Source organism: Neoarius graeffei, chromosome 9 (assembly GCF_027579695.1).
Source record: "Neoarius graeffei isolate fNeoGra1 chromosome 9, fNeoGra1.pri, whole genome shotgun sequence".
Classification (NCBI taxonomy): domain Eukaryota; kingdom Metazoa; phylum Chordata; class Actinopteri; order Siluriformes; family Ariidae; genus Neoarius; species Neoarius graeffei.
The window spans coordinates 20,214,616-20,238,940 of NC_083577.1; the positions used below are offsets into that span (position 1 = coordinate 20,214,616).

General features: G+C 42.7%; 1 protein-coding gene across 1 annotated transcript in view; it reads right to left on the minus strand.

Annotated features, from left to right (window-relative positions):
• Positions 1-24,325, minus strand: part of ranbp2 (RAN binding protein 2) — a 110,830-nt gene that overhangs the window by 74,655 nt on the left and 11,850 nt on the right. The window contains exons 2-8 of the mRNA XM_060929172.1: positions 20,521-20,588; positions 20,297-20,408; positions 17,919-18,071; positions 15,469-15,699; positions 15,186-15,328; positions 14,815-15,010; positions 10,914-11,214 (exon numbers count right to left, since the gene is read on the minus strand). Coding sequence (XP_060785155.1) covers positions 10,914-11,214; positions 14,815-15,010; positions 15,186-15,328; positions 15,469-15,699; positions 17,919-18,071; positions 20,297-20,408; positions 20,521-20,588 — 1,204 coding nt within the window. The remainder of the gene's footprint in view (positions 1-10,913; positions 11,215-14,814; positions 15,011-15,185; positions 15,329-15,468; positions 15,700-17,918; positions 18,072-20,296; positions 20,409-20,520; positions 20,589-24,325) is intronic.

A 24,325-nucleotide genomic window follows, 5' to 3' on the forward strand; every position in this document is an offset into this window, starting at 1 on the left:
AACCAGAACGGCGACCGCTTAAAAGAAATGAATGCTCTGCTAGTGGCGAGTGTGGACGTTGCGTGACTCGCAGAAGATTGTCGCAGGTCGGCGAAAAAACGACTTACTAATAGATATAAAAAAATAAAAGTAATTTAAGTAAGTTTAAAATGTAATTTAAATAAAAAGTAAAGTATTCATAAATTGAAGTTTGGAAGCGCCTCTGTTTTTGGGCTGAGGAGAAGTTTGAAATGGTGTACCGCGATTCTGCCTTCTTGTATCGCGATACGGATCGTGGCTCTGCGTATCGCGATTTCGATTCGCATATCATTACAGCCCTACAAAGCAGCAATGACATGTTTACTAAAGTGTCCATATTATCCCTCAGCCTAAACGAAATTCAGTCTCTTGGCCGATCAAATATCTCACTGCAACATTTCTTTCTTCATTAAGCATGTTCACCAGTGAGTTAATACTGCATTATTTGGAGGACATGGCTATTCCAAGCATACTAAACTAATTAGCCTATTTATAAAATCCATCCTAATGTGACTGAGTGTGTGTGTTCCCTAATGAAGCAGCTTTTGCACAAATTTCGATAGCTGGCTGGCTGGATGTCATTAATGCGGAAATAATATAGCCATCATAGTAGCTAGCACAATTAAACTAGCCTTTTCCAATAAAACCTCTCAAATGTTTCAAACGTCGTCTTTCGGCTGTTCCTGTTAAGGGTCGCCACAGCGGAGAACATCCCTCCATATTATCATCCGTCCTCACATCCTCCTTCGCCACATCCATAAATTTCATCTTTGGTCTTTCCCTTTTCCTTCTGCTGGAGATGGAGTTGCCAGGTACTCTTTCCCAATATACCTTGGATCTCTCCTCTGTACGTGTCCAAACTATCTCTAGCTCACCTCGCTCACTTTGTCTCCAAGCTGTCCTACATGTCCTGTCCCTCTAATATACTCATTTCTAACCCTGTCCAACTTTGTCACTCCGAATGAGTATCTCAACATCTTCAGCTCTGCTACCTCCAGTTCAGCCTTCTGTCAACATTTCAAACACATTTAATAGAAATGGATAACAGTTTGCATTAGTGCAAGTGCCAGAAAAGTTCAACTAAGTCAGTATTATGAGACAAACCGTCAGGATGCGATGCGGATGCTACAGCCGGTCTCTTCCGGCCAAAGCTGCCAATCATTTTAATCCCGACTGTACCCACACCTTCTTACTTTATAGTAGAATAACAGTTTAAAAACTATTCTTGGGGGGGAAAAAAATAAATACGCAGACATCAGCATAGGGAAAACTAAATGTTCGAATTACACACCAGATGGAAAAAAAAAAGTTTAGACAAGAATGATGACATGGGGGAGAATTTAAAAAAAAAAAAAAACTGCTATTTTATTACTGAAACACATGGAGATGGGCAGGGCTAAAAATTGTACTGTAACCAGCCAGACGTGGCGCTAGACCTGTGGTGTTGTTCATTTTGTGTGTGTCGCACCACGGGATTTTTGTACCAGATGCTCTGTTAACAGAATGTGTAGAAACAGCATTAAAAAAGCACATAATATTTTGCACCGTTTTCACTGGCTTATGCTGTAAGGGCACGACTGAGGTTGTTCGTTGCTAGTTACTGGATCAGCCAGTGAAAACATGCACACTATTGTTATACCCACACACAGTCTTGCAAAAGTATCCATCCCCCTTGGTATTTGTCCTGTTTAGTCACATTACAAGCTGGAATTACAAGAATGCTCGTATTTCTTGTAAGCTATCCACCTGCTGGCAACTATGGCCTAACTCTGGTAAAATGCGACTGAACTGAACGAAATTGCAATATGCATATTACCAACATATAACAATGCCTCTTGTCAAGTTTCATGAAAGTCCTCCAAAAATTGAGAGAGGAGTTGATTTCAGAAGGCGAGTACCCTTCCTGGGACGGACATCGCCACAACATAATCCCCCTTTGAGCCTTTCCGCCAGCGGGGAATAAAAATGGATTTTTGGGGAGTTAGCACCATTTGATTTACACAACATGCCTGACACTTTAAAAGGTGCAAATTGTTGTTTTATTGTGACAAACAGGGGGGGGGGGGGGGGGGGGGGGGCCAAAAAAAAAAAAAAAAGCTGAGTGTGCATAGGTATTCAGCCCTTTTCAGATGAAACCCCTAAATAAGAGTTGGTCCAACCAATTCACTTCATCTATCCATCCATTATCTGTAGCCGCTTATCCTGTCCAACAGGGTCGCAGGCAAGCTGGAGCCTATCCCAGCTGACTATGGGCGAAAGGCGGGGTACACCCTGGACAAGTCGCCAGATCATCGCAGGACTGACAGACAAACAACCATTCACACTCACACCTACGGTCAATTTAGAGCCACCAATTAATCTAACCTGCATGTCTTTGGACTGTGGGGGAAACCGGAGCACCCAAAGGAAACCCACATGGACAAACAAGCATGCAAACTCCATGCAGAAAGGCCCTTGCCGGCCGCTGGGCTCGAACCCAGGACCTTCTTGCTGTGAGGCGACAGTGCTAACCACTACACCAGCGTGCCGCCCCAAATTCACTTCATAAGTCACATAATTAGTTGATTAAGATCCACCTGTGTGCAATCCAAGTGTCACACAATCTGTCACATGATGTCTGTATAAATCAACCTGTTCTGGAAGGACCCTGACTCTGCAACACGACTAAGCAAGCAACATGAAAGCCAAGCAGCACTTCAAACAGGTCAGAGACAAAGTTGTGGAGAAGTATAGACCAGGGTTAGGTAATAAAAAAAAAAAATTAAAAAATCCCAAACTTTGAATTGTGGGTGGTAAGAGAGCAACTGGACTTGCTTAAAGATTCTTGAAGACATTTCACCTCTCATCCGAAAGACCTCTTCAGTTCTGTCTGACTAATAGGGACTTGTATATTGGGGGTGTGGCAGCAGGGGCGTGGTCAAGCATTGGTCTGTGAATGGAGGGCGGAGTCAGGGAAGGTCAGTGGCAGAATCACTGCACCTGACGTGAATTAACCTGTTTGTGTCTCTCCCCCAGTGACCTCGCCCTTTAAAAGGAGAGAGCAGAGAAAGGGAGCTCTCACCAACCTGGACACTTGTGTGCATGCGTGTCTGACTGGGAGAGTGTGAAAGGGAAAGCTGAAAAGCTAAAATAAGTTTTTGTAACACTCAGTTCTGGCCTGCCGTGCTTCTGTGCTCCACCCACCTTCAACAATCCTTACATGGGGAAACAAAACAACCACTTCACAGGCACATAGCTCAGCACAGGACAGCCAGTTCCTCAGGCCAGGACTCTGCTGTCTACCTTCATCTTAACAACAAAGGACACTCATTTCAGGATTGCAATGTACGCATTTTAGCCAGAGAGGATCGTTGGTATGAGCGAGGAGTTACAGAATCCATTTTCTGTCAACCTGGAACGGCCATCACTGAACAGAGGTGGTGGTCTAAGACACCATTTACCAGCCACCTACAATGCAGTCCTTGGCACACTTCCCAGACAACTGAATGCACACCAAAACCCGGCTGTTTTCAGTGACTCACAGGAGGACGGAGCGAACCAACGATCCTTTGATCACCCCAACGACTCTCTAGGCCGTTCACACCCAGCCCCCAGTGACCCACACCAACAGGCTCACTTAACGACACCTTAGGATTACTTTTCATCCATGAGAGAATAAATACCTGATACTCCCTGTTATGCCGCTTTTCCACTACAAACGCGGCTAAGTCGGGCTGAGCCGTGCCGTGCTGAGTTGGGCTGAGTCGAGCTGAGCGGGGCTGTTGGAGTTGCATTTCGACTACAACCGCGCTGAACCGTGCTGGCTGGAAGTGGGTGGACACATTGGGTGGAGTTAGCGAAAGTGGGTGGACGTCACGTGATGTCGTTAAGCAGCGCAAACAGTGACATCAGTGACCTTTTAAGCGGTAGTCTCACGACCCGGATAGTAAACAATAAACATGGAGGACATGGAGTCGTTAATGTTGCTGGTCTTGGTGCTGTGGCTTGTTGTCACCAACAACACCAACAGATACTGGCAAGAGCGTATAGATGAGGCGAGGCGCATAAGGCTTCAGAAATTCTCGTAATTCTCCTTCTGGGTTTACGGCGTTTACAGATCCCAGCGTGTTCGCGGGGCGTGTGTGGGCATGTGAGGACACTCCTCCTCACCAATCAGTGCACAGGGGAGTGTCTGCTCACGCCCCCAGCCTCACTCGGCTCGGTTTGGCTCGCTTCAGCCCCACTCCAAAACCGTGCGAGTTTTAGGGGCTAAGCAGGGCTGAAGCGAGCTGAGTCGTGCTGTTCTTTGGTAGTCGAAACGCGAGCCGTGTCAGGCTGAAGTGAGCTGAAAAAGGGTAGTGGAAAAGGGCCATTAGTCAGACAGAACTGAAGAAGCCTTTCAGATGAGAGGTGAAATGTCTTCGAGAATCTTCAAGCAAGTCTTGATGTTGTCTTTAAAGATGGCACCACAAGAGTGGCAGCTAGTTGCAGTAGCCCCGAGCATGTTTGTGTTTTGGTGTGCTTTTGTACTTTTTTCGTGTTTGTTTCTGCACTAGCTTCTGACTGAGACGTGCACCTAGGGATGTACTACTCGTGAGACTGTGCATTTGTATTTTTCTTCTCTTTTTCTTTCTGGGGCTACTTAAATCTGCATCAGCGGACCCTTTCAGCCACAGCTCCATTGTTTACACTCGGGAGCAGCTGTTAGCACTGTGCAACACCAAGGTACTCCCTGTGGAAAGACCGGTGATCCCCGCAGAATTAAGGAGAAGCAGAGCTGGAATGAAGTGTCGGGAGAAGAAGAGACGGTATAAACCATGCATACCATCTGTCATCATGGGAAATGCAAGATCTCTCCCTAATAAGATGGATGAGCTAACGGCGCTAACCAGGCTGCAGAGGGAGTACCGGGAGTGTAGCCTTATGTGCTTCACAGAGACTTGGCTGAATGAACTCTCACCGGACTCACACATCACTCTGGACGGATTTCAACTTGTAAGAGCAGACAGGAAAGCCAAGGAGAGCGGTAAGAGGAAAGGAGGGGGTATAGCGATGTTTGTGAACCACAGATGGTATAACCCAGGGCACATCAGGGTAAAGTAGCAGTACTGCAGTAAAAACATTGAACTGCTAGCGGTTAGCATTCGGCCATATTACCTCCCGAGGGAATTCTCGCACGTTATTGCGATAACTGTGTACATCTCCCCGGCGGCCGATACTGCTGCAGCCTGTGAGCTCTTACGCACTACAGTGTCAAAGCTTCAGACATTGCACCCCCAGTCCCTGCTACTAATCTCCAGTGACTTCAATCATGCTTCCCTGTCCTCCACTCTCCCAACCTTCACTCAGTATGTGAAATGCCACACCAGAGACAATAGAACTTTGGATTTAATGTATGTGAACACCAAGGACGCATACAGTTCATCACCCATCCCCCCGCTGGGCCGTTCTGACCACAATCTGGTTCACTTGTCCCCTACATACATACCTATGGTGAATAAACAACCACCCACCAAGAGGTATGCAAGGAGCTGGTCTGAGGAGACCAGTATGGCACTGAGGGACTGCTTTGACACCACAGACTGGATTGTGTTGCGTGAACCTCACGGGGATGACACTGATAGCCTGACAACCTGCATCACGGATTACATTAATTTCTGTGTTGAAAACACTGTACCAGTAAGGAAGGTACGGTGTTTTCCCAACAATAAATCCTGGGTGACTTCTGAACTAAAAGCCCTATTAAACGAGAAGAGGGTTTTTAAATCTGGCAACAAGGAGGAGATGAGGAGAGTGCAGAGGGAGCTGAAGAGGGGGATAAGGAGAGGCAAGGACAGCTACAGGAGGAAGCTGGAGGAGCACCTCAAGGGGAGCAACACCAGAGAGGTATGGAGAGGCCTGAAAGCCATCTCTGGCCACACAAAGGACAGTGGGAGGGGCCCTGTATCTGGGCGCCAGGACTGGGCAAATGAGTTGAATATCTTTTTCAACAGATTTGACTGTGCCACCCCACCCTCCCCCACTCACCATAGTCCTGACCTGTCTGTGATATCACTCCACCCCCCCCCATAATACCTCTGACACCAACAGCTCCCTCCTCACGCCACATCACCCTCCCTCCGCTCCCTGCCAGACCAATCCACACACTCCACCCCCGACCTCACTCTACAGGACTCGCACCTCGGCTACACCCCTCGCCTCTCCATAACAGCTGATCAGGTGTTGAAGGAGCTGAGGAGGATCAAGACGAGGAAAGCTGCTGGCCCTGACGGTATCAACTCCAGACTGCTTAAGGACTGTGCAGATCAGCTCTATGGGATACTTCTGTACATTTTCAACCTGAGCCTCAGTCTGGAGAGAGTTCCACTTCTGTGGAAAACATCATGTGTGGTTCCAGTTCCCAAGACTGCGCATTCCAGGGAGCTCAACCACTTTAGGCCAGTAGCTTTAACGTCTCACCTGATGAAGATCATGGAGAGGATTGTTCTTTCCCACCTCCGACACCTGGTGAACAGCGAGATGGACCCCCTGCAGTTCGCATATCGACCGGGCATTGGTGTGGATGACGCTGTCATTTACCTGCTACACCGGTCACTTACACTTGGAGGGCACTGGGAGCACTGTGAGAGTCATGTTCTTTGACTTCTCCAGTGCTTTCAACACAATCCAGCCATCACTGCTTAGGGGGAAGCTGGAGGGAGCTGGTGTCGACTGCCACCTGGCTGCATGGATCATCTACTACCTCGTTAACAGACCGCAGTACGTGAGGCTCCGCGACTGTGTCTCTGATGTGGTAGTCTGCAGCACAGGGGCTCCACAGGGTACAGTGCTCTCTCCTTTCCTCTTTACACATCTGACTTCAGCTACAACATGGACAGCTGCCACCTCCAGAAGTTCTCAGATGATACAGCCATCGTTGGACGTGTGTCAGAGGGGGATGATCTGGAGTACAGAGAGGTCGTCACCAACTTTGTCACCTGGTGCGAACTGAACCACCTGCGCATCAACGCCAGCAAGACAAAGGAGGTGGTGATCAATTTCAGAAGGACCGCTCCTTAAAGGAACAGTCCACCGTATTTCCATAATGAAATATGCTCTTATCTGAATTGAGACGAGCTGCTCCGTACCTATCTGAGGCTTTGCGCGACCTCCCAGTCAGTCAGATGCAGTCAGACGCGCTGTCACTCCTGTTAGCAATGTAGCTAGGCTCAGTATGGCCAACGGTATTTTTTGGGGCTGTAGTTAGATGCGACCAAACTCTTCCGCGTTTTTCCTGTTTACATAGGTTTATATGACCAGTGATATGAAACAAGTTCAGTTAAAAAAATTGAAACGTAGCGATTTTCTATGCTATGGAAAGTCCGCACTATAATGACAGGCGTACTAACACCTTCTGCGCGCTTCGGCAGCGCATTGATACGGAGCTCAGATATCAATGCGCTGTCGAAGCGCGCAGATGTTGTTAGTACGCCTGTCATTATAGTACGGACTTTCCATAGCATAGAAAATCGCAACGTTTCAATTTGTGTAACTGAACTTGTTTCATGTCACTGGTCATATAAACCTATGTAAACAGGAAAAACGCGGAAGAGTTTGGTCGCATCTAACTACAGCCCCCAAAAATACCGTTGGCCATACTGAGCCTAGCTACATTGCTAACAGGAGTGACAGCGCGTCTGACTGACTGGGAGGTCGCGCAAAGCTCGGATAGGTACGGAGCAGCTCGTCTCAATTCAGATAAGAGCATATTTCATTATGGAAATACGGTGGACTGTTCCTTTAAATTGCACCAGTGAACATCCAGGGTTTGGACATTGAGATCATGGAGGAGTACAAATACCTGGGTGTTCACCTCAACAACAAACTGGACTGGACTAACACCACAGATGTCCTGTACAAGAAGGGCCAAAGTCGTCTCCACCTGTTGAGAAGACTGAGGTCTTTTGGTGTGTGCAGGACACTGCTTAGGACTTTTTATGACTCCGTGGTGGCATCAGCGATTTTCTACGCTGTGATCTGCTGGGGCTGTGGAAGTTCAGAGAGGGACAGTAAGAAACTTAAACTGGTCAGAAGGGCTGGCTCAGTCTTGGACTGTCCTCTGGACTCCATTGGGGAGGTGGGTGAGAGGAGGATGTTAGCCAAGCTGACGTCATGGATAACCCCTCTCACCCCCTACATGAGGCTGTGGGGGCTTTAAGCAGCTCTTTTAGTAGTAGACTGCTACACCCACAGTGTAAGAAGGAGAGATACCACAGGTCATTCATACCTGCTGCTGTCAGACTGTATAACACCCACAACTTGTAATGTAGCACCAATAACCTGTTTGTCATTAGCACTACTTCACCACTACTACCTCTGCCATCTCTCATCGATGCAATTATGTGCAATATTTTATATTACACACACACACACACACACACACACACACACACAGTCTACCTGTAATGTGCAATTTTTCCGAGCCTCTCAATAAGGCAATATTTCTATACTTTTTCATGGTAGATAATGCAAATAGCGCTCTGTATTTAATCTTTCGTTTGTCTCATTTTTATTTCAGTTTTATTTGTTATCTGTATGACATTTTCTTGCTACTGTAACATGTGAATTTCCCCGATGTGGGATCAATAAAGTGAATCTAATCTAATCTAAGTCCAGTTGCTCTCTTACCACACGCAGTTTAACATTGACCTGGATGACTGAGAATCTTCACAGACAAACTTTGAATATCCCACGGAGCTCCATAAAATCCATTATAGCAAAATGGAAAGAATATGGCACCACTACAAACCTGACAAGAGAAGGTCATCCACCAAAACTCACAGACTGGGCAAGGAGGGCATTAATCAAAGATGCAACAAAGACACAAAAGAGAACACTGAAGGAGCTGCAAAGATCCACAGCAGAGATGGGAGTCTCTGTCCATAGGACCACTTTAAACCATACACTCCACAGAGGTGGGCTTTATGGAAGAGTGGCCAGAAAAAAATGTCACTGCTTAAAAAAAAAAGGACAAAAAAGAAAAAAAAATTCACGTTTGGAGTTTGCCCAACAGCATGCGACAGACTCCCCAAACACATGGAAGATTCTCTGGTCAAATTAGACTAAAATTGGTCTTTTTGGCCATCATGGGAAATGCCATGTGTGGCACAAACCCTGAGAACACCTTTCCTACAGTGAAGCATGGTGGTGGCAGCATCATGCTGTGGGGACATTTTTCATCTGCAAGGACAGGAAAGCTGATCAGGAGTGAAGGAAAGATGGATGACACCAAATACAGGGCAATTCTGGAGGAAAACCTGTTTGAGTCAGTGATGAAGGTTTACAATCCAGCAGGACAATGACCCTAAACATACTGCTGAAGTGACACTGGAGTGGTTTAACCCTTTGGTGACTGACCCCTTGAAAATCGTTCCTCCAGGAACGATGACATTTCAGTTGTCAAGACAACGGAAAAACTAAAATACAAGAGCATTTTGTTTTGTGCACAAGAGCATTGTGACGTATCTTCCTGTTTTGTATTTTAGTTTTTCCATTGTCTTGACAACTGAAACGTCATCGTTCCTGGAGGAACGATTTTCAAGGGGTCAGTCACCAAAAGGTTAAAGGGAAACACATTTAAATGTCTTGGAATGGCCTAATCAAAGCCCAGACCTCAATCCAACTGGGAATCTGTGGCAGAACTTGAAGATTGCTGTACACCAATGCAACCCATTTAACTTGAGAGTTGGAGCAGTTTTGCCTTGAGGAATGGGCACAAATCCCAGTAGCTAGATATGCTAAGCTAATAGAGACATACCCCAAGAGACTTGCAGCTGTAATTGCAGCAAAAGGTGGCTCTATGAAGTATTGACTTTGGGGGGGGATCCCTATGCACACTCCAAATTTGTTTTTTCATCTTAATTATTGTCACAATAAAACAACAATGTGCACCTTTAAAGTGGTAGGCATGTTGTGTAAATCCAAATGGTGCTAATCCCCCAAAAATCCATTTTAATTCCAGCTTGTAATGCGACAAAACACCAAGGGGGATGAATACTTTTGCAATGCAAGATCACATTACACACACACACACACACGTATTATATATTTATCTCTCATCGATAGATGATACTGTAGGTTTTCTACAGTCGATGGCTGTTGAGTTCAAATCGACCATCCTTCTCCAGAATCACGGACTCCATCTTTAACTCACTGGGCGGGAGGTTTTTATTACGCCATTCTGGGTGCCGCCTGGAAGCATGTGTCTCTGGCAGCGAATGGCAGTGTGGGTAGGGAGATTTGCATTAATAATAATACCCTGATGTTTATTGGCCAGAACAGGGAACCTTGAAAAACAACTGCCAATCACTGAAACAGTAATAAACATGCAACATCTCAAACATATCGGCACCAGTCAGAAACAATTGAAGCCTGCTGTAGCTTTTAAATAGTCAATACACTAATTAAAAAGGTCTGTTTGATTATTTGCATCCATTTCTGACAAGTTACATCATCTATTTCAATGTTTTTCTTTATAATCTACCTAGCACACCATCACTTATTTCTTCAGCTAGCAGTTAACCGCTCTTTGGGACAAAATGGCAGATACTTTATGCTGAGCTAACTTTAGATTCGATTTTCTGAGAGGAGACTCTAATGGTGTGTGTTGTATTTCCTGTATTGTCCTCCCTGTACAAATTATTGTGTACATTTTCTGATTTTCCACTGCATGTTGTCAGGTGTGTACAGGGCTGTCACTCTCTGAAATATCACACCAAGGTCTTGGAGGTTATTTCACGCTACTGTATGCTTGTATATGGTTACAATGAGAATACAGCTCCCCAATTCAAATTAATCTGAATCGACTTTATTTTATTCCACTTGATGTATGATTTATGAACTTTCGTGTTGAATGTGTTTGCCTGTTGTGAGCATACCACTGTCCCACTTTGCCAGCTCTTGTACGTCCGGTGATCGTGTGCTGATGTTGGAGATGATGTCATTCCCAATGAATGAGAGATCCAAAGGGGCTTGTGTACTGAAAAGCTTCTCAAACAGGGTGTCCTGCCCACTTCTGTTCCCAAACACCTCCACCACCTCCTTCACAAAGTGCTCCGTTTCCTGGTTTAGATTCAGCAGCATGTGGCCTGCTTGGCTTTGGCGATAACAAGCTAATGACTCGAGAGGTCTCGGTGACGTGCGTTCACCTTTCTCAGGCTTTTTCTGTGGTCTTGGAACCTAAGGGGAAGGAGGGGGGGGACACACAGAACCATTAAGACTCAACTAAAACACAAAGCGCAAGCATCTACTGAATACAATGCAACGCAGGACAGACTGACATCCGTAACAATATTTAAAATAACTGAAAACAAAAACATACACTATATATTATACAGGGAAGTGTTTTACTGGGGAATACACCACTCATATCTTTCATATGAACTACATCCAGGACATTAAGTAACATTTTCCAATATCTTCACTCGTGAAGAAATCAATAAATTGTTTTGAAAAATGTGTACTTTGTGAATGTGTCGATATAATAAAATCGCACGTTGGCTTCAAGATATGAAATTTATCTTCTCGTGTTGAAAAACTCATTTTTCATATGAAATACGTCGCGGATCTGAGTGATGTATTTAAATAATATTGGCTGGTTCTGAGCGGTATATCAGATATTGTCCATTCTTGCTGTGAGGCGACAGCGCTAACCACTACACCACTGTGCCGCCCCATAAAGCCAGAAATATTTTACACTATTGCTACAGAACTTGAGAATATTTACAGCTTATCTACATTCCAGAACTCAGCTCACAGTTTCTCATTTCAGAAATTTCTGTGATACATTTATTACTAAGCTGCTAGCAGTTTGTTATGTCCAAACTACATCAAGAAGTAACACTTTGCCTAAGGATTCAAACACAAAACAGGAAGATACAAGCAGTTACACCAGAAATAAAGCAGAATGAGCATTACCTAAGCGTGTGCATATTAAGCTACCTTCAAATGTGTCCACATGTTTATGATGCAATGAACTCTTCATCATTTGACATTCCATATTAATGAATAAGTAAAAAACGAATGATGCTTCTAATTCGAAATATTATATTTATGAGTAGCACGCTGTGTGAGCACAATCGCTATCAGGCGCGTTAAAATGTAAATAACTTTTCTAGAATTTCAACAAAACTCATTGAATTTTCAGCATTGTAAGAGAACTCCCTAAAGTATTATTCAGCAAAACCCCAGAATGATAGCACAAATCTAGAATTTTTAACAGAATTTTAGTTCTTAAAATTTAACGTAATTATGGACGTCACGCATAACATTTACACCCGTGAAAAATCACTTTGAATGCTGTTTTGAAAGTTTTGATCAAATATTCTCTATAATCTTAAAAAAAAAAAAATCTCGCTTAAAAATATTATAAACACAGTCTTTTAATGTATCAAAAAATAATTTTTATAAAAGCAAGGAAATTCGGAAGAAAATTTGTTTTTCCTTTTGCTTGTTGTGTGCGTCACGCTACCAAAATCTAACTAACCTCTTCACAAACAATTCCAACTTTCATGGACTTGTAGCGCGAATAAACCTTTCAAAAATATATATAATACTTCTCACGCAGTAAATTAGAATCCTGGTGATTTATATCCTCGTAGCTTCAGTAGATCTAGAGATTTAGTCGATTTAGTAAATCCCCAACGCTGTGAAACACGCCAGCCATCTATGGTGAGAAGTGCTGCTGTAGATGAGAAACTCTCATTTCTCCTGCTTCTCCCGTGACCCATACCAAAATAACAATGTCATGCTCATCGCTTAAGGATGATTTATGCCAAGTTTCACGGAAAAATACAGCGAAATAAACTTGCTAGAAGCATTTTTCAAAATCCCAAACATTATGAAACATTTCTTGTAGGGTTTCAGGTTACAAATTTCAAGAATAGAGAAATTGCAGCGCAAAAGTTTGCCACTAAACTCGCGAAAATACTCCATCCTAGCGAGTTTCACAACCGAACTAGGCTACGTGACAGTCCGTGACCACCCAGGAATGTTCTAGAAGGTACCGTACGCTTCTAGGCACGTGCGATCGAGAAAGACGCCACATGAAGGTAGTAAAGGTAGTATTTCCACTGTCTTATGACGTTTTTGCTTGTTTTAGCGCGATAAACAATGCATTATGGGTAATCGTTAAAATGCTGATTTCAAGGTTAAAATGGGTAAAAACAACTAATTTATATAGATATTGTAAAAATTGTGCCTAATAGTTATTTCAGTACATAAAATCAAAACCTGAATTTTTTTTTCCCTATGTTACACCATTGTGCATCTATAGCACGCTACTCATCATTCGACATGTGCAGGTTTCAAATTTTGTCTTAGACAATCTTTTATTCAAATAAGGAATCACTTATCCCAGCTTTTCATTGAAGAGTTGTTAAGTGGACACATTCGCATATTAGCACAAAGCATATTTACAGGATCGGTGCAAGGATGAGGAATCTGTTGTGGTATGTGGTTGTGTATGGATAGATAAGCATCAGACATTTCAGTAACTCTATAACAGGCTCACTAGTTATCTATAATTTGTAAGAGAGTGTTATATTCTTAATTACAGCAGACATCTGAGACAAGCATACAAACGTACAGACACGCAAAGACAGACACAAAGAAGAGACTAACTTAATGAAATATTTTTGCAACAAATCTCAGAGTTATAAGACCCCAACAGAAAATTACTTACTTTGTTAAAACACTTTTTTTTCCCCATCAATCTTGAAACAAACATACTTTTAGATAAAGAATCTATAGAGTAACAAACTCCTAAAAGCAAAAAGTTACGCAAGTTGAATAGACTGAGCAGCACACCACACCACCTCTGAGGTTCGAACTGATCCCATTCAGTAGTTTTGGTCCTTTTAGGGTTAAATGGGTATCTAATGTATGAACCATGCGGTTCACCTGAGTAAAAAGGTTGCGTGCCACAAATAACACCTATTATGGATATAATAATTGCATATTAATGATGTAATACTTTTATACCAATTTCCTATATGTGGTTTCAGGGCTCTTTTTATGCGCAAAGCTAGTCTGGCTAACGCGACTTCAAAGCTCTGCGAGCATTTGGTCTGGCAAAGATATTAAGCCCAACCGTTTCCCAAAGTGCGTGGTTGACCCGCCTCCCTGAAATGCCTCAGTTTGCTACTGGTCGAAGCCAGAAAAGGCTGTGACGAAGCTTAAACCAATCACATCACTCTTTCCTCTGACGTATGTGACGCGACGGGGCTAACTGGTAGATTAAACTCTTACCGAAGCCGGTCGGGAGCAAGGCGAAAACGTCCTTCCTTTCAATAAATACCTCCAGGGCTGCTCTTTGCTCCGTTTTCAATGAGAACTTGCTCCATGTTCGTAATGTTTCTAGTGAATGAAGAGCTTCCGGCATAGATTCTGTAAACAATCTATGGCTTCCGGTCGCAGTTCTACTACGTCACTGCCTTGAACACGCCTCTACCCAGGGCCGTTGGAGATGCTCAAAGTTGATTGGTTCCCGATTTTTTGGGAGCTTGGAAGAGCTGTAGATAGCTTGCTTGGCCAGACTAAGCTCGCAACAGGCCCTCGTGTTGCGTCACGCTTAGGATGGGCGGGCCCAGGCTAGCGCAAAGCTCCCCTGCATAATTAACTATGAAACAGCAGCCGACAAACATTACAACGAGTCCAGATTTATGAATTTATATCTGAACTTGTATATTATTACCAAAAACAAGACTTGGCAAATTTTGCAAAGTAGCCTCCAAATATAAACAAGTGACTATTACGGAATGTTTTATTTTCCTGTTTTACCTGATAAGCCAGCAGGTAACAGAGTGCTGCTAAATCGACAACAGCTCTCCACTGCTCCTCCTTTTCCACGGCCATCTTCAGCAGCAGGGTCCCAGCATAAAGATACAGATGAGCTCTCATTTCTGTGAACACCTCCAGGAGCTCGTCCGCAGCTTTCGAGGCAGTGTTCTTTAAAGACTGCATAGCACGGTCAAAACTAGGATCACAAAAGATCATATACATCAGTTTTTGAAAGGGTGTGTGTGTATATACTTGTACCTTTTCTGGTGATGCACCTCACTGTGATTACGTTATAATGAACCAGCAGAAACGATGAGTAAAAATTAAGGACAGCAGCAGTCTTCTGGTACAAAAACAACAAATTAACTTACTTCTGAAGCGCCTTCACACTCTCCCTGCAATCTTTTTCAGCAACCGTGAGCCTCAGGAGATTACTATGAGCCAGCAAGAGCTCCTTGTGGAACTTGCGACATGCCTTTTCGTTAGAAGATACGCTTGGTTGAGCCACGTACTCCTGCAAAACATTTACATGAGGTTTCCAGACGTGCAGAACATCTAACCATTCTACAATGCCACTCAATACCAGATTTTAAATGGATGGTTTGGGTTTTAAGAAAGCTCAAAAGCACCAGAGTAGAAAGTAACTTCACCAACCTGAAGCGTCTGGACAACAGTGGCGTACCAGTCTAGGCTGTGTCTTAAGACTCCAGTGCTTTCCACAGCCAGGCAGTGCTTCGCTGCTTCTTCCAAACGTCCATCCAAGCAGTAGAGCTGCACCAGTCTGCCGTTAACATGGGCATCAGAAGGACGCAGCTGGAGCTCGGACTGCAGCAGGTCATAAAGCTGGTTCCAGCCTCTTTGCCCCTGCACACTCAGCAATTTCTCCTAGACATGAAGAAAAAAAAAACCCATCAAATCATAGGCATGAGACAGAATTTCATTGTCTTGAATAATTTGCTTCTCTGAGGTGCATCGTGAATTTCTACTGAATATTTGCAACGAGTTTTACTTCTTCTTAGGGCGCTTTCACACCGCTAGTTCGATTATTTGGTCCGCACCAGGCAGTAAAATTGTTACATTGAAGATGTACATAATACAACTCGTGAACAACTGTCAAAAGCTCCCGCGCCGGTGGGTGAAAGGTCATTCAGTCTCGAGAAATCTCGCTCTACAAGTCAGCTGACCTTGTACGTAACCTGTGTCAAATCTCACGAGAGCAGCTGCGACAAGTAAACAACTAAACATGGCGCCTCGGTCTGGAAAACACCAATTTGGATCGTTTTTGCACCATCTGACGGTGTATCTACTATGATTGGAATATTTTTGGAGTAATTATAACGTATTTGATGATCAGACACATTGTCACGTGGTGTTGCTGGGATGTTTTCACGGAGAAAAGATCGTTTTGAGAAAGACTGCATGTTCTGCAGTAGCATAGAAGTGCATGGCGTAAGTGTGACTTGGGGTTCAATCGGCATTTCGGTAAGGGAGCGCGCCGAGAGTAAGAGGGCGCAGCGCCCCTGTTTAGACGAAAGCATGGTAACTCAGTCACTCTTTACAACCATGGTGAGCAGAAAAGCATCTCAGCACGCAACAGCGGAAGACCACACTGGGTTCCAGTCCTGCAGCCAAGAACACAGGGCTCGAAATTAACTTTTTTTCTTCGTGTCCCCCAGAGGTCCCGAATTGTGTGTTGTATTGTCCCGAATGGAAGCAATAGTGTCCCCATTTTTTTCCTCTCTGAAATAACCAGTGGTTAATATTATCATATGAAGTTACTATTATATTTGTAACTATGCGATTTTGAACCCTTTATATCATTTTTACAATAAGTCACAAGACACAAGCGACACATGTCCTATACATCATCTACTTCAAAATTACAGTTATTGCATTTTCAGTTTATTAAACTTTGGCGATCTCACTGTATGAATAGATACCCGTTTATTTAAAGGGGCCAACTAGCTCATTCAGAAAATGTTTCAACTCCCTACATCTGCAGTACACTTTAGTTGAAAATAAGACCCCTTTTATGTTCATTTCATCTACTTATACCTTGAATATCTGTTGGCACTTATAAGGCCAACTTATAATTTTCACCATTATCCATTTTTATGAACTTTCCGTTATCCATTACCGTTATCCATTTTTATGAACTTTCCGTTATCCATTTTTATGAACTTTCGCTGCTGAAACGTGGGTGCAAATGTTAGCAACATCAGCATAGTGCCAGGTCCGAGCCTAGTTGTGCTGCTGACTGACTAAACTTTCTGAACTAGAAAGACACCAAGAAAACTCACTTATTCTGTTGAACGGTATCTTCCGTCAATATCATCCACATCATTCCTGTTGTATTTTATAACGTGTCTAACAGTGCTCATTAAGTTCATTCAGTTGCTAGCGTTGCCTGCAGACCAGGCGATGACACTTTGGATCCTGAAGGTCCCGGAGACGTTATGTCTGGGCTTTCAGTTTCTTCCCCGCGGTCGGTCCGCTTCAACCACTTCAGCATTTTTGTTCTGGCAAGAGTCGGCGCAGCGTGTGCGGTAGCAATTCCATTCCAAGTCCATATAATGCGGACTCCGGCCGAAGATTCTAGAACAGAATGCGCTGCTCTGTAGCCTACGGATGCAGGTGCATCGAAAGTGTAGCTACTATGTATTTTTCGCTGTTAACGTTTTAAAATTAAAATTGACAAATTAGGTGAATGTCTACGTATGTGTTACGGCTTTGTAAATAATATTAATGTAGAACTTTTTTTCTAGATCTATTTTTTTCCATTGTCCCAGGATTGTCCCAGATATGATCATTTTGTGTCCCGATGACATTTTTTATGGTCCCCGGGACGTCGGGACACCGTTAGTTTCGAGCGCTGCAAGAACAGGAATCTTAGAATCAAGAAAAAGTTCCTATTAAAGTGGCCAGCGAGTGTGTATAAACAGCTTTACAAACACACATCACTCCACTTAGTTACTAGCAACATGTTTGTAATAAGGCGATTCATGTTTTCTAAAACAGCTCCACTGCTTAAACATGATCCATCACACATCTTCCCATTCTTCACACATGAATTATTGGGGGGGGTTGTTTGAGGATCTACAAACCCGTAGGTCGAAGACAGCAGGGTGACCCGGCAAAAGCTTGGCAGCTTTCTCCACCCAGAATTCTGCCCTGCTGTCAAACTCCGGTTTACTGCACAGCAGCTCGGCAACTTTCAGAACCAGGTCACGCTGGGCTGGGTTCAGATCCACCGAGCGCTAAAGACGAGAGCAGAAAGGGAAAAAAATAATTAATTAATGAGGACAAACATTCATTTTCAGACATCCAGCACCAAGGTACACACTTAAAACACACACTAAATATAACGATAGTGTAGATCAGCGTTTCTCAACCACTGGACGGGCCGTGAAGCATCATCTGGTGGGCTGCGATCCCCCCCCAAGTTGAAGCTAATTTTTACTCGTAGTCGGGTACAGTTGCCGGGTTGCATCTGACGTCACAGTCGCCTCATTAAGCGACGGTCACATTACAGCTCGCGATGCTTTGTGATGGGTTACTGATGAAAATGAGGCATTTTGGTGACGATATACACGTGAGATAAAAGTTGTGGTCACACTGCAAGTGAACACTTGCCTGTCACGCCTTCGCACACTTGAGTCTGGCACAGCTTGAGTAGCTGCGCTTACTCACAGAGCACATTGTGCACACTCCTGGGACCCGGTCGTTATGGGAAACACCGGATACTGATTTGAGCTCAGTCAGTGTGCACAGATACGGACGCTGTCTTCACAGACGTTTTGTCAACTTTCATCACCACATTTATGACTCTGTTTAAATACTCTCTGCTTTATGATTCTGCTTTGCTTTCGTTTCTGTAAATGTCACGCCTGCTAATAAACACTCTTCCTGCACTTAAATCTGTCTACTGCAGTCTATCTTGTAGTGTCCTGATCCACAGACCTTTAACCCAGCTACATATAAAAAGTTGTACGCCTCCATGCCCTTCCAGGTTTTCATCTGTTTGTCCATGTAGAACGATGTCTGCAGCACCAGGTAGTTTGAGACGTCGGGGAACTCAACGGATGGATAATTTCCCAACTCGTAGGAAAAATCCTTCTTTGCTAATGTGTCAGGATCTAATCCCATTGACTGGTTTCGATATCCACTTCTTCTGAGTGTACTTCTTGGTTTTAATAACTTGCTTGTTTGCTGAACACAAACATGGCAATAAGTCCTTGTGTTAATGGACCAGACTCCATTTTGGATCATGAATCCCTTTTGGCTGAGAACGCCCTGCATGCATAGTTTTATGTCGGCTTCTGGCACATCCATACAGTTTTAAATACAAATACCTACAATTAAAACAGTTTGTTTTTATTGCATTTATTTAATTCCTGGGCTCCCGACTGTAACAGGGAGTGATGCTGCATCCCATTAATACACTTTACAGTAGATTATTACATTCTTATAGAATAGATGAGCCAAAATAATTAGGAATCTTTTTTTTTTTAAAGGAAAAGGCAACTTTTGTACAAAATCACCACAAATAGATAGATAAATATATAAAGTAATCGATCATGGAATTTATAGAGAAAGAACAGACCGCATAACAGTATCTTTTAACTTTTAATAATATGGGCTTGCGCTGAGCTCAGCGAAGATGCGTTCCGCCATATTGATCTACTGCGTGACGTCATGCGGCCCACCACTGAAAAGAACTCTTCAGTGCTTCATGGTAATAAGGTAAAAAACCAGTACAATCGCTTCTTCAAAGTTTCACCAAATGGTTTTATTTATCCAACTTAAAGCTCATAATACTGTATAACTTTGGTTGAGTAAAAACACGGAGCAAAAACATGGCTGAATCCTGAATGACTCCTATTTGGATTTGTCCTACCAAGCCTACTGCGCATGCGTGAAGCGGCTCGGCTCAGTTTTCCCTTTCGGGCGCTCTCGTTTTCTGTTAGAATTTGGTAAAGAAAAAAATAAATAAATATTATTTACCAGCTTACCGGGTCCATGAACATAAATCTGACAGCTGACAAGGTCGGGATATAAACGAATCGAATACAAGCCACCCGCCGGGACTCCTAATCACAGTGATCTGCTTGTAAACACTGTTTTCATGGGCCCAGTGACGTCACAGATCAGATGGAGGCGCATTAACGAAAGATTCTGATTGGTTTATAGTTGCCCACAATCTCAAAATGGCTGCCTCCTCCAAATTCGACTCCTTTGTGTCAATTCATGATTTCAAAGTTAAAAATATTTTTTCATGTTCGATATATAATGGAAATAATTAACGGAATTGATTACGTATATGTTTTTCTCCTATTACACACCTGGTTTTGTACAAAAGTTGCCTTTTCCTTTAATGGGCCCTGACTCGCTACAAGCATGAATAGGTGGGCCTCAAAGTAGAAAAAAAAGTTGAGAACCCCTGGGCTAGATAATGTTATGAAAACACAAACAATTCACACACCTTGTAACATCCAACAGCTTTTTCAATTTCTCCTTCAAGTTCATAAAGTTGACCAAGGAACCGATGTGCTTTGGGATCTCTGACCTGAACGGTTAAATACGCCAAGATGTGTCTACAGGCAACACACACACACACACGAGATTAAAAGAGCCACTTGAGATTAAACTCACTTCTGAGAAAAATATTAAAATGATGATTTACAATTCCTTCAATATTCACGTTACCTTTTAGCGAGTTCATACTCCTTGGCTTCAAAATATAATTTTGCAAATAAAAATCCCTTCACCGGTTTCTGCAAAGAGAAAGAAGAAAATGACCTGAAGAGCTGTAGGGGACACAGTGGAGTTCAACACACACCATACAGTTTGCTCTGTTAATGATTCTGCTGCTGGTCTTAAACAGGGAGAAAACGCTGCTAAAATATCATAACATGGAAACAGATCAACTCTTGCCTTATTTAGTGCTTTACATTTGTACTGGTTTAACACAAGAGTCCTCCATCAGGACACTGAGCACGAACACATAGGAAAGCCAACAGCTCACACACTCAATTCAAGTGTAACACAGACATTCACTCAGCGCACTCGGATGAAGCGCTGATTGCTGAAAATATGACGCTCTGGACTGATTTCTGTTCGGCTGTAACGTAATAATCCCAGTGGACAGAGCGAATGGTAAAAGCTGCAGAAACTGAATAACGTTTTAAGGCAAAACAGATTTAAATGAAAATGAAGTTTTAGATGGAACTAAAAGATCCTGTTGTGCTTTCAGGTGAAAAGTTAGTTAGCAACTAAAAACTTAATTTTTAATACTTGATCACATTAAACTCAACTTTACTTTCACTTAAGTCCACATTGAGCTGGAGACTTAAGCTTTTAATTCAGAATGATTTTGAAAAAAATCACAGATTTCATTTAAGTACAACTTTAGTAAATAAAAACAAAGTATTTTTTCACTGTAGAATATGTAGAGGGAATATGCCAAAACACACCGACACTGCTTTGCATCTTTTCCCCACAATGTGCAATATAATATGCAATACCTCTCCTGCTGGACTTTATTTTCCCCTCCCCATATCTTGTTCTTTTTTATATGTAAATACTTAATTTATCTATAAGTTCTCTCTATTTTCTATTCTCTGTTTATCCTGTAATGATGCTGCTGGAATTGTAATTTCCCTGAGGGAACCCTCCCAAAGGGATCAATAAAGTTCTATCTAATCTAATGTAACCTATTGTGAGGATAAAATACGTGTGTGCGCAGCAGACAGCCTGGTGAGCGCTCCATGCTGAGAACATGATCAGGTTTTCTGTGCTGCCTCTTATTCAGTTTCATTTCTGAACCCTGCCCAGGTGAAGTGAAACTTCACACCAGAGATTATGAGGGAAAGGAATCGAAACCTACAGAAACTCCTGAATGAACGGAGTGAAAATCAACTGCAAGGACTGAACACCTCTGACCATGTGCAGCTGCTCTCTCACACACACACTCTCTCTCTCATTATCTATCTGTCTCTCTCTCTCACACTCACTCACGCTCACACACACACTCACTCATTATCTGTCTGTCTCTCTCACACATAACAAGGCTCGAAATTCGCGGTGGTCCGGTCACCCAAGGCGACTTAATTTGTCATTTGGCGGGTAATTCCTGTCACTAGGCAGCCCGGCTTGGCTAATTCAAAATAAAAAATATATATGAATCGAAGATTCAGAATAGGGCTGTGCGATATATCGAGTATATTCGATATATCTCCAAAAATTCTGTGTGAGATACATAAAATTATTATATCGTATCTATCGAGTATTTTATGGTCATCTGCCGACTTGCGTTTGTTTAAAACCTTTCCTGGTGGTTTTCTCCCTGTCCCTCAGGCAGTAACGTGAGAGGCTGCCTAAGGGTTTAAAAAAAAAAACCCACGTCACACACTCGCCAACCAATCCCGGGTGACATCTCGGTGCTGAAAGGAACTTGCGGGAAGATTTTCTAGTTTCGGTTTACAGTGCTGACTCAGTTCATGCAATCGCTGGTGTTGCATAAACTACCATGTAAGCTCTGTCAATTTCAGCCACAAATTAAAAATGGAAGCGGACGAATTGGTTCCTAAAAGAACTAGTAAGGGGTCAGTCAAGGGCAATTCCATGTAAATGTCAACCTCACCATGCAAAAATAAAGCAACATGTAATACATCAAAACCACTCCCAGAGATATCACCTAGGCCTGTATTTTACAGATGTGAATAAGTTGAACCAATATGTAACCAACCTAATATGTCACTGTCAGTCTTTCTTTCTTATAATGTAAAACCCAAGCTAAAATCAACTTTGATCATGTATAATTCTATATTATTGCCACAAGCCACAGAAATGTATGCTAAAATCCACAAAACAGCAAAACAATAGCCATCCTAAATATTATTTAAGAACTTTGATAGTTTTAGCTGATATTTAGAGAGTTTTTCAAAGGGTTATGGTGGTTAAATTGCTGATTTTCTAAACATATGCCATGTCTATTTCAGACGCGTCACATCCATAACGGAATTTCGTCACATCCATAACGCTGACTTTTCCTTCTGAAAATCTGCATGAAATACAAAATATTTTAAACAAATATTTTTTAATATTCACCTTGGACCCCTCTATCAAATGGATATCTCCATTTCGACATTAGGTTTACAATTTCACAGAGTTTGATAAAAATGTACAGTCACCCAAGAAAAGTGATACTTTTTCTGTCACATCCATAACGCATCTTTTATTGGCATTTTCTGGCATGCCCTAGATGTACTATGGGAATTGTTCTTGTTCTATCACTTCTCCAGTATGGTACAGCCTTAAAATATGCAACACCTGTTTAAATACTGGGAGACAATAAAACATGCACTGGGTCATTTGTTGCCATTTTGAGTTCAAGTGTCACGTCCATAACGCTGGAATTGCTCTCATCTGGCTTTTTTTTTTTGGATATCGCGAGGAGGACGTGGAACAGCAAATGCCAGTTTGTAAAGTGTGCAAAAAAAAAAAAAAACTGTCAACACAAAAGGCAGCAGCACTACAAATGTGTTCCATCACCTGAAAACTCACCCGGTACAGTATGAAGAGTCTCTTAAACTCCGAACTACTTGCCCACAAGCTAAACCCCCCCCACGAGCTAAACAAATGACCATAGCGGCCTCGTTCTCCAAAGCCACCCCATATGTTGCAATTTTCAAGATTGTTTTTTCAGTTTGTGTGACATCTTTGTTGAATAAAAATAGTCTTATTTCAACTCACTTGTGATTAATCACGAAGATGAAAATTTAAAATGTGTTGTTGAAAACCACCTGTAAAGTTAACCAAGAATGTTATTTAATCTGCAGGGATTGTAGTGAAAACAGTAAAGAGTAAAAGTTAGATTTCTTGGGGTCCTTTAGAGGAGATTTCAGTATATCGTATATCGTGAAATAGAGAAAATGTATCGAGATATTCATTTTTTCCCCATATCGTACAGCCCTAATTCAGACACACCGTCAACTAAAGCCGCCACATATTAAGCATGTGCCGTGTCTGTGTTAATCGATGTGTTTATCGGCAGGACGGAAAATACCGAAGAATTCCGAATCATATCGTGTACGAGTCAGGCTGTCGGTTTTTTCACTACTGCGCATGCACATAACGCATCTCGTTGAATATCGCGATAATCACGTTATCAAATTCAATAGGCCACATTATCGCCCATTTAAACACATGCTTTTGTTGTTGTTTACATCTACATTTGACAAAGCTACGTTGCAATGTGGAATTTTCTGAAAGGTGTACAGAAACCGCCAGAGACGGGGACAAAGCGACCTCGGTCTGAAGAGGAGAAAAAGGCCACCGATAAAGCGTACGAGAAGGAGAAACAACAAAGGACTTGTAAGCAAACGTGGGAGCAGAGTAGCCCTTGGCTGCGATACGATTTTTATGGAATAATTAATTTTTTTCAAGTTGATTCCGAGTCAATATGAAGCTCCTAATGCTTTCTCTCTCATAAATGGTTAAATACAGAAAG